Raw genomic sequence first — 14348 nt, 5'->3', positions numbered from 1 at the left:
ACGAGAGTATTGTGAGTATCTAGAGAGTACTCTAGAGGAGAGAGACTGCTCCCAGCTCAGGGAGGAGGGCCTTGAAGGCTGGGGAGCACGTGGCCTGTGGGAATGAAGGAGGCCGAGTTGGGAGGCCTACAGTGTGAGGCAGGGCTTAGGGCTTGTGTGCGGATGAGGGCGGGTGGCATCTTTCTGAATTGTTAGATTTGGTAAAGTGGGTAACTGAGGACAAAAGGACTCACAAACAGGGAGCCTGGGTCGGGGGAGGGCAGTGATCAGGAGAGGCTTCCTGGAGGAGGCAGGCCTGGAGCTGTGCTGCCCTGCAGGTGTGCAAGTACGACTTCGTGGAGGTACGCAGTGGACTCACGGCCGACTCCAAGCTGCACGGCAAGTTCTGTGGCTCTGAGAAGCCCGAGGTCATCACTTCGCAGTACAACAACATGCGCGTGGAGTTCAAGTCGGACAACACAGTCTCCAAAAAGGGTTTCAAGGCCCACTTCTTCTCAGGTAACCTCAGGAGCTCTGAGCCCTGCCACCCCTTCTCCCTGCTGCTGCACCCCTGCACTCCCCAGCCCCCTGGGTGCCAGCCGGCAGGGTCTGTCCCCTGCTCTCCCCTCTAGCCTTCCACCGCCAGGCCAGCCCCTCCACGCCTGAACCCTAATAGTCCTTAACCTTCAGGGCTACCTGGAGCCGGCCTGAGAACAGGCAGGACATAGGCATGCAGAAATGAAGGGAGAGGGAGTTCCAGGTTTCAGGAGCCAAGCAAACCAAGGCCTGAGAGGGCAGACTCTGGGCAGGGAGTTCAGCGGTGCCAGAGAACGCAGGGTGCGCACAGAAGAGGGCAGTGTTTGCATGGGACTGTGTGGGGCAGATTCTCTGGCAGCGGCCAGATCTCATCAGACCCTGCACGTGCCAGATGTGTTCATGCTGGGGCCTTCAGAAGAGATGAGGAACCCCTCCCTTCAACACCAAAGCATTCCCGCAGGTCCAACCAGCACACGTCTATTGAGAGCTGCCCCGCGTAAGGTCGAGTCCCTTTGCCAGCCCCATCTTCGGGTGGCCTTGTGGTAGTCAGCAGTGCTCTGCCCAGCCTCCCTGAGCTGGACCTCCAGGTGTCCCCGGAGACCTCCCCACTGCTTCAGTAATCCCTCAGTCCTTAGCCCTGGGGCTGGGCTGGGAGGCGGCTGGTGGGCTTCCGGAGGCAGCAGGACCCACAACACAGGCAGCACAGGGTGGGAGCTCCATGGAATGGAGTGTGGGGGAGAACGAGAGGATGGTGGGCTGGCTGGAGGAGATGCTTTTGTGGGGGAGTGGCCCAGGATGGTCACCCCAGCAGGCCCGGTGGGCCAGGCACGGGGCGACAGGGAGGCAGGAAGCCCACGGCCGAGTCCATGCTGCCTTCCTTCTCCCCTCCTTTGCCCAGGGTCCTGTATCCTCGAGCCCCTCTGTGGCTGCTCTGCACCCCTGCCTGCCCCACCTGGATGCCATGCACTGCCCTGTGCACTGGTTCCCTGCTTGGCATTGCCAGCCACCCTGCTCTGCTTAAAGTGCCCACAGCCCCTGCCCCCACTGCTTGCTGAGAGCCCCCCCTTGCCATGAGAATCCCTTTCTTCCCTGTGCCCACCTGGAGCTCCTACAAGGTGCTCACCAGAGGGCTGAGGGGATGACGTAACGCCTAATCGGGGGTGGGCTCGTCCCCGGGGGAACCATTACCTGCTTACTTTCGTCTCTTCCTGCCCTTCTGTTGCTCCAGTCTTGGAGGGGGAGGGGACCGACACCACATCTGTCAGGCCTAAAGCCCAGGGCTCTCCACCCATGGTCACTGCTCTGCCCTGGCATGACACTGTGCCCACTCCACCCTCAGCCTTGCACAGAGATGCGCACACCCACATGCACACTGCACACGCACACACATACATTGCCCCGTTGCACAAGAAACCTGCAGAGGACCCTCACCGGTGGGCGTCAAGGTTCAGCCCTCAGGGCATGGGGCACCTGAATCTGGCCCCCCAGGAGGGGGTCTTTGGACTTTTGGGACACCCAACGAGGAGACACTAAGCCAAGAAAGAGAAGAAAGAGCCTGAAGACCTTCAGTCTGGCCCCAGCCACCTCCCGGGGCATTTGGCACTGGAGGGTGAGTGCCGTCTCCTTATTGGGGCCCGTGTCCACCCCCATGCTCCTGCCTGTCCCGCACCCTGCTCCCCTGGCTCCCAGGTGAGGCTGCCCACTCCTGCCCCTCCCCATGCTGGAGGTGGAGCCCCAAGACGCTAAAGCAGGCCTTCCGCAGGCCTCACGTTTATCGCACTCCTTCGTTCAGCCATTCACTTCCCCGCTCACTCATTCACTGGGCAAGTCTTTCTTTTGCCCTACTATGTGCCAGGCACTGTACTAGGTATTTGGGGTGCAAATACGAGGAAGACATGGGGTCCAAACATTTTAGGGAAATGTTTGCTCAGCCGATGAGCTGGGACTCCTGAAAGTCACAGCACAGTCACTGACGAGTTCCCTGGGGAACCCCAGCGTGGGACATAGGGTGCCTTTCACTCCCACTTTCCTGCAGGGCTAGTGCAGAAGCAGCTTTCCCGACGCCCTCGGTCAGCGTCCCCTGTGACGCTCTAACCGAGAAGGAGCCCTGGGAAGGACATGGGGACTTCACCTCTCAGCCCTGGGTTCCTGTGGGCTCCAAGGGGTCTGGCCCACCGGAGAATGGATTGGAGAAGCAGGGCCTTCTGGAACCCAGTGCTCCAGCCCTCAGGTCCCTCTCCTGGTGGAGACCAGAAACAGGGTCCCCCTTGTCACACACCCCACCTGGCTGTTGGAAAGCCAGCAGGCATCTTTCTACCTCACAGTTCATCTCTGGAATTCTGGGTGTCCATTCGATCCACACACCTTCCTGGCATGCCTGCCTCTGTGCCAGGCACACGGTCCCCAAAGTGACCATGGACAGACTGGAGAATATGTGGGTGTGACATAAACACTTCTGTGACCATGTGTTTCTCTGTGTGTCAGTGCACATGTTTGTGTGTTCACGGGAGAGTACATGTGAGGGTCCACCAGAACATGAGCGCTGCGTGTGAGCACACTTGAGTCCGCAGGTCTGCTGATGAGCCTGTGGTCTCTGCATCCATGTGTGCCTTTGTTTGTCCCCGTCTGTGAGTCCCTGAGTGCCTGCTAGTGCAGCTGTGCCTGTGTGTTTGTACGTGTGTGTGCTTCCTCACACACACGTGGGAATGAGCTAGTGTATATCTCTTGTGTACACAGATGGGTGGACGGCTGATGACGTGTGTGCCTGTGTATCTATGTGTCTGCCTGTGTATTTGTGTGTGGGGGGCTGTGTACCCTGTGCTTGTGTATGTGTGTACCTGTGGGTCAGTGTCTGTGCTGCCGTGTTGGGACAACAGTACATCCATGAGGGGATCCTATGTGGGTGTGTTGGTCTGAGTGTGTCTGTATCTAACACACTACAGCTGCGGCAGCCAGAATGTGAGAGCAGAGCTCTCCCCGAAGCCCACCCTTCCTGTGGGCTGCACCCCCCACTGAAGACTGTTTCTCTCCTTCCCCAGTGCTCGGGCCTCTTGCCCACCCCTCCAGGCCTTCTCCCCACCACAGGCTTTCTCCCCATCCGTCCCCTGTCGCTGTGCCTCCTTCCACCTGCTGCCCCTCATGACCTGGCTGCACCAGGCATGGCTGACCTGCATGCACGTCCCTGCTGCCTTCCACCCCGCCCCGTGGATCTGCCTCCAAGGCCCCGGGTCTGGTTTTCACTGCTCTCCCTCCCTGGTCCCTGCCCTCCACCCCACCCCTTGGTCCCTTTTCTCCTCTCTCTCTCATTTCAGAAAAGAGGCCAGCCTTGCAGCCCCCTCGGGGACGCCCCCACCAGCTCAAATTCCGAGTGCAGAAAAGAAACCGGACCCCCCAGTGAGGCCTGCCAGGCCTCCCGGACCCTTTGTTACTCAGGAACCTCACCTTGGACGGAATGGGATGGGGGCTTTGTGCTCGCCCACCCCCAGCCTCCGCTCTGCCATTCCGGCATGCCTCCTGGCCGGACAGAACTGGTGCTCTCCTCTTCCCCTGTCCCCTACGTGGATAGGGGACCATCCCCGTCCCCGCCCCCTCCCATTTTGATGATGTCTGTGACATTTCCTGTTGTGAAGTAAAAGAGGGACCCCTGCGTCCTGCTCCTTTCTCTTGCAGTCTGCTTGTCCATGTGTCTGTTTTTCCACTTGTCCGTCTGTCCAGTAAGCAGGTAATGGTAGAGGGTTCCCATGCTGGTCAGCTCTAGACCCCAGCCCTCCCTCCATCCACTTCTACTTTCTCTCCCCACAGCTGGGCCCCCTCAGCTGGCTCCGCTTGGTGCAGTGCCCCCGGACCCCCGCCATCGCCTTGGCCTCCCCTCCCCACCCCACCTCCCGGGTGGGGGGAGGAAGCCCAGCCAGGCCTCCCTGGGGTGACTGCCGACCTCCGCCCTGCACAGACCCGGCTCTGCCCTTGTGTGCTTCCCTGCAGACAAGGACGAGTGCTCCAAGGACAACGGTGGCTGCCAGCAGGACTGTGTCAACACCTTCGGCAGCTACGAGTGCCAGTGTCGCAGTGGCTTCGTCCTGCACGACAACAAACACGACTGCAAGGAAGGTGAGTGTGCCAGTGCCGCCACCCAGAGCCTGCGGGCACCTCGCGCTGCCTGGAGCGTGTGGACTGGAGGACAGAGGCTGGGGAACAGGTCAGATATATCGTCTCCATCGGCCTCAGTTTAGACTCAAGACACTGAGCAACCTCTGAGGTCACCTTGTTTTGCTTCCCACCTGGTATACATCACCCTCCCCAGCAATATCCAAACCACACACACTTTCGGGCTCTCTGAGCATGTGTCAGGAGAGGAGGAGCTCACGGCTGCCCCCAGACTCCATTTTTAGGCTGTTCTGGTGGTTACTGCTTCTTAAAATCCATGTCCAAGTCCTTGTCTTTGTAAGAACTCTCTCTGGCAGGGGCAGGTGGGACAGCGGTTAAGAGCTCAGATTCTGGAGCCGGCTGCCCAGCCCAGCCCTGCCACTTCATTAGCTGTGCACCCTCGAGGGACTGCCTCCCCTCCTCGTGCCTCGGTTTGCTCCTGTGTGACATGTAGATGGTGAGAGCACCCACCTCATGGGGCGTCGGGTGCTCTGAAGGCTCCCAGAAGTGCCCTGCTCACAGCAGGCGTGATCCCATACGTCACATGTGTATCACACTTCTGACCCCGGGACACTCAGAACAGGGCCGTCTCCCTGACACTGAAACCCTGCAGATATTTGAAAACAGCTCTCGTGTCGTTGCCGACACAATACAATACTGGCCTGCTCCAAGTCATTAATTCCGCTGTGGCCCCTGCCTCTGAGGACATACTACCCCAGCATACAACGCAGACTCGCCTCTGCCGCTGAGTGTCTGTGTGACTCTGGGTGAGTCACTTCACCTCTCTGAGCTTCAGTTTCCTCACCTGTGAGAGATAAAAAATGGCACTAGTTTGAAGGGTACCAAGCTTTATAGACCTTGCTTTGAGCACTTAGCACAGTGCAAATGCCTCTTCTCACCACGATTAGGTAGACAGCCAGGGTGTAAACCAATAACGTGCTGGCCAGAATAAACAGAATTGAAGCACTCAACAGTGACCCAACAGACACTGGAGGGCTTCCAACCCCATCACTCAGGCTCCCCGACATGTTTTAGCCGGAGGGGACCTTACTCTGATGTTGACTAATCTTCATTCCATCTCTATACTGTCTACGAAAAAGAGGACGCACATCAACAGGACAGCCAGGAGGGGGTTTGAACTCATTGCGAAGATGACCTGTACCTAGCTCCAATTCACTTGAGAAGCACTCGCGGCTCCTTACTCAAGTGCTAGGCTAATCACAAATCGGTCGGTATTTCCTGAACCCCTACGGAGGAGGCCACATGGCAGAGTCCTCTAAGAATTCAAAAGAGGAGCCCCTCTGCTCCCGAGGAGGCTGCAGTCCAGGTGGGGGAGCAGGGTGCGTCCAAGGAGCAATTAGAGGGCATGTGACCCCAGTGTAGAGATGGGAGGGCAGTGAGTGTGGATGTGGGGAACAGCACGTGGGTAATGGAAACAGCTCACAGGTCACATGTGGAGGGCCAGGAGCTCGACCTGCCTCCCCGGGCTGCTGGGCACCTGTACAGGCACTGCTCCTTGCTGGGTCCTTGTGGCTGTGCATTTGTCCTGTGAGCCTCGGACTATAGGCACAGCAGGGTGGCCTGCACCCCACTTGTCCCTTTCTCCTCCCCGACCCTGGGTACACGGCTGTCCAGTTTTCCTAGACAGACCTGTCAGATTGGATGAGAATGAATCATGAGCATCAGCTTTTAGATTTGAGAGTGTGAGGCCACGTTTTTCAGAGGCAGAAGGCAGATTGCAGTGGAGCAAAGAGCCATAAGTAGTGAGAAGGTGTTAACAGCAAGTTTTCTTGAAGATTAGCAGAGAAGAAAAGGAGAGAGGATGGGTGGCATCTGGAGGGGAACGTAGGGCCGTGGGAGAGCTGTTTTAGGTTGGGCAAAGCTTAGGATGGTTCACAGGCTGGCAGAGCTGGCAGAGAGAGTGAGGGTGGGCAATTTGTGGTATGAGGGTCCCCAGGTGGTGGGCAACAATCAGCTCCAGCTCACAGAAGGAAAATCCCTTTCCTGCCAGAGAGGAGGGACACCTTCTCCAGGACAGGAAAGGAGGAAAGGAGAGGCGGGGAAGGTGATTTGCAGGTAGGGGTTGGGAAGTTGAGGTTGTTCATATTTGAGGCCCTGATTTTCTCAGAGAGGCAGGAGGTAAGGTGGTCCGCTAGGAGGGAGGGGCTGGGAGCTGAGGAGAGGGCTGAAGGTTTGGAGCTGTTGCTGAGGAGGTGAGAGATGGAGCTGGGGATGGACAGATCCTAGAGATCAAGTGGTTTGGGGCCCAGCTGCACTTGGGAACCATGGATGGGGTTCTCGCGGATGGCGCTGTGGAAGCCTGCGTGTCCATGAGCAGTTGGGGTGATCAGCCATGTAGTCCAGCTGGATGGGGAAGCAAGTTAAGTCAACCAAGGAGGAAATATTGGGAGAACCTGAAAGATTGAGGCCGTGGAGTTCTCTCTAAAGTTGGAGAAGCATTGAAGGGAAACTGAGGGCCAGAGCATCCTGGAAGAACTGGACTTGGCCACAGAGAGAGTGTAGCATGGAGCAGTGGTGGCTAATGGCAAAGCCTAGGGTGAGGTCATGAGCAAGCATGCCTCAAGAGGAGGGAGATAAGGACTCAGAGCTGAGAAGGTCAGGGACCAAGAGGCCAGCATGTTTGTTGATGTCATCTAGGATGGTGGCAGGAGTGGCGTGGAAAGAACTGAGTCAGGTGCCGAAGTCTTCTGTGAGTGTGGAGGCGTGGCAGGAGGTCAGGGTGACAGCGTCACGGAGGGCGTGGCGGGAGGTCGGGGTGACAGCGTCACGGGGGTCCTGGCGGGAGGTCGGGGTGACAGCGTCACGGAGGGCGTGGCGGGAGGTCGGAGTGACAGCATCACAGAGGGCATGGCAGGAGGTCAGGGTGACAGCATCACAGAGGGTGTGGCAGAAGGTCAGGGTGACTGTCACTGAAGGCGTGGCGGGAGGTCAGGGGGTGACAGCATCACAGAAGCCATGCGGGAGGTCAGGGGATGATATAGCATCACTGAGGGCGTGGCAGGAGGTCAGAGTGACAGCGTCACTGAGGGCATGGCGGGAGGTCAGGGTGACAGTGTCACTGAGGGTGTGGCGGGAGGTCGAGGGTGACAGCGTCACAGAGGGCATGGTGGGAGGTCGGGGGTGACAGCGTCACTGAGGGCGTGGCGGGAGGTCGGGGGTGACAAAGTCACGGAGGGCGTGGCGGGAGGTCGGAGTGACAGCGTCACGGAGGGTGTGGCAGGAAGTCAGGGTGACAGTGTCCCGGAGGGCGTGGCGGGAGGTCAGGAGTTGACAGCATCATTAGGGCAGAGGTGGTGTGGCCAGTGGTCTACACAGGGGCACGTCTGAGGGCTGCTTCCATGGATGCTGCCAGGTGGGGTCTAGCTTGGAACCACGCAGCGAGATTCCCCGAGTGGGCAACTGAATGGAAAAGAAGTAATGTAAGCCTTCAGGCTGTTTTTAAGTGGGGGACAAGAGAAAGAAGAAAGGGGGAGGGCAGGAGGGAGGGCTTGCTTCCTTTCTTCACAGGGGGCACAGGAGCACTGGGGTCCCTGCTGATCTCCTCCCCTCACTCACCTCCGCTAGCTGGCTGTGACCACAAGGTGACATCCACCAGCGGCACCATCACCAGCCCCAACTGGCCTGACAAATATCCCAGCAAGAAGGAGTGTACCTGGGCCATCTCTAGCACCCCTGGACACCGGGTTAAGCTGGTAAGGTGCCCCTTCCCCAGCCCGCACGGGCGCCCTGCTCCTCCACGTCCTCTGGCCATCACCTGTTTCCTGTAGCTTCGCAGCCCTGTGTCCCTTAGAGGCACTGCCCAGAGCTGTGCAGGCTGCAGGCGGGTGGCCTGGCCGAGCCCACAGGGCCGCCATCCCTGTGAGAACCCCAAGTCTGGTCTGGCAGAGGCCCTTTCCCAGTACACAGTGGGGGTGTCCTGGCCATTGCCCCATTCCTGGGTCCTCCCTCACTGCTGTCCACCAGCAGTGGGCACTGCCTGGGGTCCATGCACTGGCATCTGGACGTCCTGGTTTGAGGGCTCCCGCTGCCCACCCCACCTGCCCCCCAGCCACGTTCCCGATTTGCTCTCCTCCCGCATGCTTTCCAGACCTTCACAGAGATGGACATCGAGTCCCAGCCTGAGTGTGCCTACGACCACCTGGAAGTATACGACGGGCGTGACGCCACGGCCCCTGTCCTGGGCCGCTTCTGTGGGAGCAAGAAGCCGGAGCCCCTCCTGGCCACGGGCAGCCGCATGCTCCTGCGCTTCCACTCCGACAGCTCCGTCCAGAGGAAGGGCTTCCAGGCCGCCCACTCCACAGGTGAGGCCCACCTCAGCCCAGGGCGCGGGGCCGCTGGGGACCTCACGCTGTCGTTTGTTCTAGAGGCATCTGCTGATCCTGGTCTCAAAAGCAGGCCCTGGGCTCGGGTGGGGGTTTGCAAAGAGCTTGGGGAGGCTCAGACAGATGGAGTCCGTGGCTGGGTGGAGGGGCAGTGTGCTCTGAGGGCCAGGCCAGGGAGCAGAGAGCGAGCGCCAAAGGGTGAGGGAGGCGGGCCCTGATTAGGGGCCGCAAAGACGTGCCGACAGGGAGTGGGGAACCAGGGACGGGGAGGTAGTCCTCCGAGTCCCCAGTGGTAGGACACTTGACTGTGCAGCAGCCCACCCACATTCCAACCGCCAAAATGCACTCGTTCATTCGTTCTACAGATATCTATTAACATGTAACGTGTGAGGCAGCGTTCTAAGTGTGGGTCACAAAATGAACGAAGCAGGTGAACCCCCTTGAGGGGCTTCCTGTGCGTTCATTTGTTCGTTTATCCAACAACCACTTACTGAGCCCTGGCCCTGGGCAAGAGGACCCGGGGGGGCACACGGTAGTGAGGCAGGCAGGAGCCCTTCCCAGAGCTGGAACGCAAGGTGAGATGGGACATGCCCAGAGGGCTACAGCAGGAGACGAAACACAAGCAGGGCCGAGCTCTGGGTATGGGTTGGTAGGGTCATTCCAGTGGCGGGGAGGGGGCCCAAGCGCAGCCACAACCCCAGGACAGCTCTGGGTGCATACACAGGTGACCGCAATCATGTAGTTTGGCTGGAGCAATGGGTGTGTGAGGACAGCTGTGAAGTGGGAACGTGCAGCTGCAGGGAAAGTCTGGAGCTGGGTCCTGGGAGGCCTTGAATGCCAGGCCAAGGGTGTCAGATGGGAGCTTCACAGGCTCCTTGTGGGTCTTGAGCCACCTGTTGGGGAGCCCCCACAACTGATGGGTCCACAGATGGGTCTGGAGGCCTAGGTTTGGGCCCCCCGCTGCCCACCCCACCTGCCCCCCAGCCACATTCCTAATTCGCTTTCAAAACCACCCTTTCAACTCAGTCCCTCCCCCAGGCTCCCACCCACCCACTCCCCACCCCCTCCAGGGAGATGAGAGCACAAGGTGTCCAAGAGGCCAGAGAGTGTCAGCAGGAGAGTGGAGCTGCTGGCCCTGCCCTGCGTGCTCTCGTTGACCCCTCCCAGCACAGTCACAAACCGGAGGCCCGGAACTCCATCTGGCCCTCAGACCTGCTGTGTTTGGCCCACACTGTGTTTTTTAAAAATGTGAGCCAACATTTAAAAATCAGGGTTTTTCACATAATATCCAGATGTATGTCTTCTCTCTTAAGTATGGACTCCCAGGCAATTCAGGGCCCACATTCGTCCATGACAGCCATCAGCTGGGGCAAATTAGCAACATCCTCTTTTGACAAGCATGCCCTCCTCAGCGCCTCTGCTGAGCTGCCTTCTGCCCTGGCGCATCCCCAGCCTCCGAGGGCATCAACCCAGAGACAGAGCAGCAGAGCACTTGTTCTGGGCCAGGTCCAAACCCACCCAGCACCAGCCATGTGACCCTCTCCCAGGGCCTCTATCTGGCCAGGAGGGCTCAGCGTGGGGGACACGGTGCCTGGCCCACGGCTGTGCCCGGGGAGTGGTGGCTGATCTTGTCGTCTCCCGCAGAGTGTGGAGGCCAGGTGCAGGCGGAGGTGAAGACCAAGGATCTTTACTCCCACGCCCAGTTTGGTGACAACAACTACCCCGGGGGGGTGGACTGTGAGTGGGTCATCGTGGCTGAGGAGGGCTATGGCGTGGAGCTGGTGTTCCAAACTTTCGAGGTGGAGGAGGAGACCGACTGTGGCTATGACTACATGGAGCTCTTCGACGGCTACGACAGCACAGCCCCCAGACTGGGGCGCTACTGCGGCTCAGGGGTGAGGCCCCCACGCCCCACCCCCTCGCCCCAACACAGGGACCAGCGCCAAGGCAGCAGTGCCTCTGCAAGCGTGGGTGCTGGCATGGGTGGCAGCACGTGCTTGGCCCTTGGTAGGAGCCAGGAGACCCCGCATTGGGGGCGCTGCTCACAGAGGCCTGCCCTGCCCTGGGCCATCCCCACCCAGGAAACCTGGTCCTTTTTGGCCAACACAGAGGCGCCAATAGCCTCTGGGACAGGCCCTGCCCTGACCCAAGCCTGCTCAGCACCAGTTTGGTTGGGCCTCCAGGGTAGCTTGCGTCAGGAGGATGACGGAGTTCCCTTTGCCCGCCTCGTTCCCTTGCCTCAGTCCCAAGGCAGCTCACCAGGCCCTGGCGCGGGGGGTGCAGAGTTTGGGGCAAGAGCCAGGGACCGGGGGCCTGAGCCGAGCCGCGCTCACCAGTCATTCTGGCTGAGCCATAAAAACACCCTCATCTCTTCCACTGCCAGTTTCTCTCCTTGGTGAGAGGCCAGCTGGTCCCAAAGCCGTTGGTGCTGCCTGTCCAAGCAGACGCTGAGCATTCTTCTTGGTCCATAAAATGGCACTTTCGGAGACAGTTAGCAAAAGCTTGCTTGATGGGATTTTAACTAAGGCTGCAGGAAAACCACAAAGGTGGATTTATTTTCCTCCCAGTCAGAGCTTGTGGCTTCTTTTGTTTTTTTTTTTAATCCTTTCCTCCTTCAGAGAACACTGTCTTCCCCTCCCCATTCCACACACACACACACACACACACACACTTTTGCACTTGCACTCACACTCATGCACACTCAGACACACCCTCCCTCCCATCACCTCCCTGGTCCTTTGCCTTTCGTGGCCGTGCTCCAGGGCAGCCTGGGTGACCCAGGCAGGGTTAAACTTTCCAGGAGCTATAGCAGCTGCTAGACCCACTTTGGCCACCGAATCTCCCCTTAGTTGCAGGGCAGCAGCCTTTGTTGGATGGCAGGGGCTGGGCAGGGGTGGGACAGGGTGGAGAAGGGGGAGACAGGGCAGGAAGCAAACACACAGCCGCCTTGCCTGCCTGCCTCCGCTGCTCTGGAATCCCGTGGCTACCAACACCTCCTCCCCACTTTGCCCTTTGTAACTCCCTTGATCTGGCACATTTGGGTGAGTCACACACCAAATCGGATGTCCCCAGGTAGCTTCTTCCAGAGACTTCCACCAGGCTGGAACCAACAGGAGGGGACCTGGGGAAGGAACCCAATCCCGTCAGGGCTTCCTGGCATAGTTGGTGGAAATGTCCCCGAGGTTCTGGGAAATGATCATTTCTACGCCTTGAGGGCCAGGGCATCTGTGTGTGATGCTCTGCGGCGAATCTCCTCTGAGGGCTGCACACAGAGGGGCAGAGGGGCTTGCAGAGCCTCAGAAGGGGTGTCACTTGGAGCTGACCATGGCCAGACCTGGCGGAGGGTAGGAGGGCAATGGCCGAGTCCAGGGCTGGCAGACCCAGCTGTCCTGCCTCCTCTGCTTGGAGAGCAGGTAGCGTTTGCTCCTGGCTGCACTTGACGGAAGTGAGGCTCAGAGACAGGCAGTGCCTTGCCTAAGATTTCACAACTAACTACTTAGTAGCACCTCTGGGTTTAGAATGGAGTGTGACTGAACTTAAGACCAGCTCCTTTTCCTCCTGCTTTCTCCCCTCCTGCAGGCACCCCATTCAACTCCTGCTAGCAAGAGTCTTCCTCCTGCTTCAGGGGGATGGGGAATCTGGTGAAAGTCTGGAGCCACGGCCTTCCTTAGAGCAGGGGATCTCGGGGAGGTAAAACAGCAGCCCCTGTCCTCCGTCCTCAGCCACTGTCCTCAGCCTCATGCCTCTCCCTTTCCTCTCTCAGCCCCCTGAGGAGGTGTACTCGGCGGGAGATTCTGTCCTGGTGAAATTCCACTCCGATGACACCATCACCAAAAAAGGCTTCCACCTGCGGTACACCAGCACCAAGTTCCAGGACACGCTGCACAGCAGGAAGTGACCTCTGCCCTCACACGGGAGTGGGGATGGGAGGCCTGCTGCCCTTGGTCACCTGGACCAGACAATGGGGGACGGGCAGAAGGCGGGCACCCGTCCCCATTCCCCAGGTGCCAGGACCTGCAGGGCCAATGGTCCAGGCGAGGCTGTCCTCAGGAGGCAGGGGAATTGGACTCCATGAGCCACTTCCCCACCAGAGCGAGGGGCCAGCGCCAGGGAGCCAGAGATTTCCCTGAGACACTTGAAGTGGCCATTCCTCTCTGGGGCCCGGCCCGTGTGGAGAGGGTCTGTCAGCAGGACCCGCCCACCTTCCCTGCCCATCTCTACGAGCTGCATTGTGTATCGCCAGAGACATATCTTCATTGTAACGTACATTTCCCACCCTTTCTCCAACCTCGATTTGGTTTTATTTTAAGCCCTCACTTCCCCCTGTTTCCTGGGACGTGAGTTTCCGTACATGTCCCACAGGAGCCACAGTGGGGAGATGAAGGGGATGGGGTAGGGAAACAAGACAGGGCTTCTCTCAGGCCCAGCGGCTGGTCAGCCACAGCAGGGCACCCCAGCCAATAAACCGAAAGTGTTACAGCCGGTATCCTGTGCCAGATGCTGTCTGGGATGTGGAGGGGAGGGGGTGTCTCACTCCAGATGTGCAGGCTTGCTGTGTCAGGCCAGCCCACAGCCAGGACACCTGGCCTCGCTTGCTGCCCTTCCTTCCCTCAATTCCAGGGCCCCTGAGGGTGTGATTTCACACTCAGGCACACACAAACACAGACTTCAGCCTGTAGGCACACTGCATACATACACTGCTCATCCCCCTCCCACACAATGGAGAGGGGGTGTGGGGGAGTTGTGGGGAGTGGAACATTCTGTAAAGATGCTGTTTGGTGGGGAGAGAAGAGGTATGTAAAAGGGGATAGGCGTGTGTCTGTCCACCTGGTGGCCAGTGGCCAGGTTTTCTGTGTCTGGGGAAGGGGCAGGTGGGCTACAAGGGCGTCTGGCTCGGGGAGCCCACCAGGAGCCAGAAAACAGGCCAAAAACAGATCTGCTGGCCTCCAGTGCCTGCCTTCCTAGAGAGGTCAGACACCCAATGCCAGCCCCACAGGTCCTTCTCTTCTCATAGAGACAAGAGCCAGACGTCCGGCAGCCACTGAGCAAACATTCCAGCTCTGGCCCCCTCTCCAAGGCGACCCAGGGCTGTGTCCTGTCTGGCCATCTCCTCCCTGCCATTGCTTCCTCCCTCCTGAGCCAGCGGTGAGGCACAGACCTGTCTCCCAGAGACCAAGAGGAGAGAAGCCACATCCCTGCTCCTTGCCTTCAAAGGAGCCTCTTGCTCCCCTTCCTCTACGTGAGTCTCACAGGGAAATAAAGCCAACAGAGGACCCCGGTTCTTACGCCCAGGCTGGCCACTCCCAGGTTCCAGAGAGAGCCCAGCAGCCTGCTGCAAGCCCCAGG

The 14348-nt window shown here is 59.1% G+C and overlaps 1 protein-coding gene across 5 annotated transcripts in view; it reads left to right on the top strand.

Moving 5' to 3' along the window:
• The window catches only part of BMP1 (bone morphogenetic protein 1), a 40414-nt gene extending 26933 nt beyond the window's left edge, over positions 1-13481 (top strand). For 3 of the 5 annotated variants that reach the window (XM_058550563.1, XM_058550564.1, XM_058550562.1), the window contains 6 exons: positions 318-498; positions 4498-4623; positions 8245-8372; positions 8768-8981; positions 10647-10897; positions 12766-13481. In XM_058550563.1, the coding sequence (XP_058406546.1) occupies positions 318-498; positions 4498-4623; positions 8245-8372; positions 8768-8981; positions 10647-10897; positions 12766-12900 (1035 nt within the window). In that variant the 3' untranslated portion in view covers positions 12901-13481. Of the gene's footprint in view, positions 1-317; positions 499-3827; positions 4185-4497; positions 4624-8244; positions 8373-8767; positions 8982-10646; positions 10898-12765 lie in introns of those variants that run through there. The other 2 variants (XM_058550565.1, XM_058550566.1) reach the window with 2 other exon arrangements.
• Positions 13482-14348: the final 867 nt, after the last annotated feature.

Source organism: Diceros bicornis, chromosome 11 (genome assembly GCF_020826845.1).
Source record: "Diceros bicornis minor isolate mBicDic1 chromosome 11, mDicBic1.mat.cur, whole genome shotgun sequence".
Classification (NCBI taxonomy): domain Eukaryota; kingdom Metazoa; phylum Chordata; class Mammalia; order Perissodactyla; family Rhinocerotidae; genus Diceros; species Diceros bicornis.
Note: the sequence above shows the minus strand (reverse complement) of the source record. Positions and strands in the feature narration are given on the sequence as shown.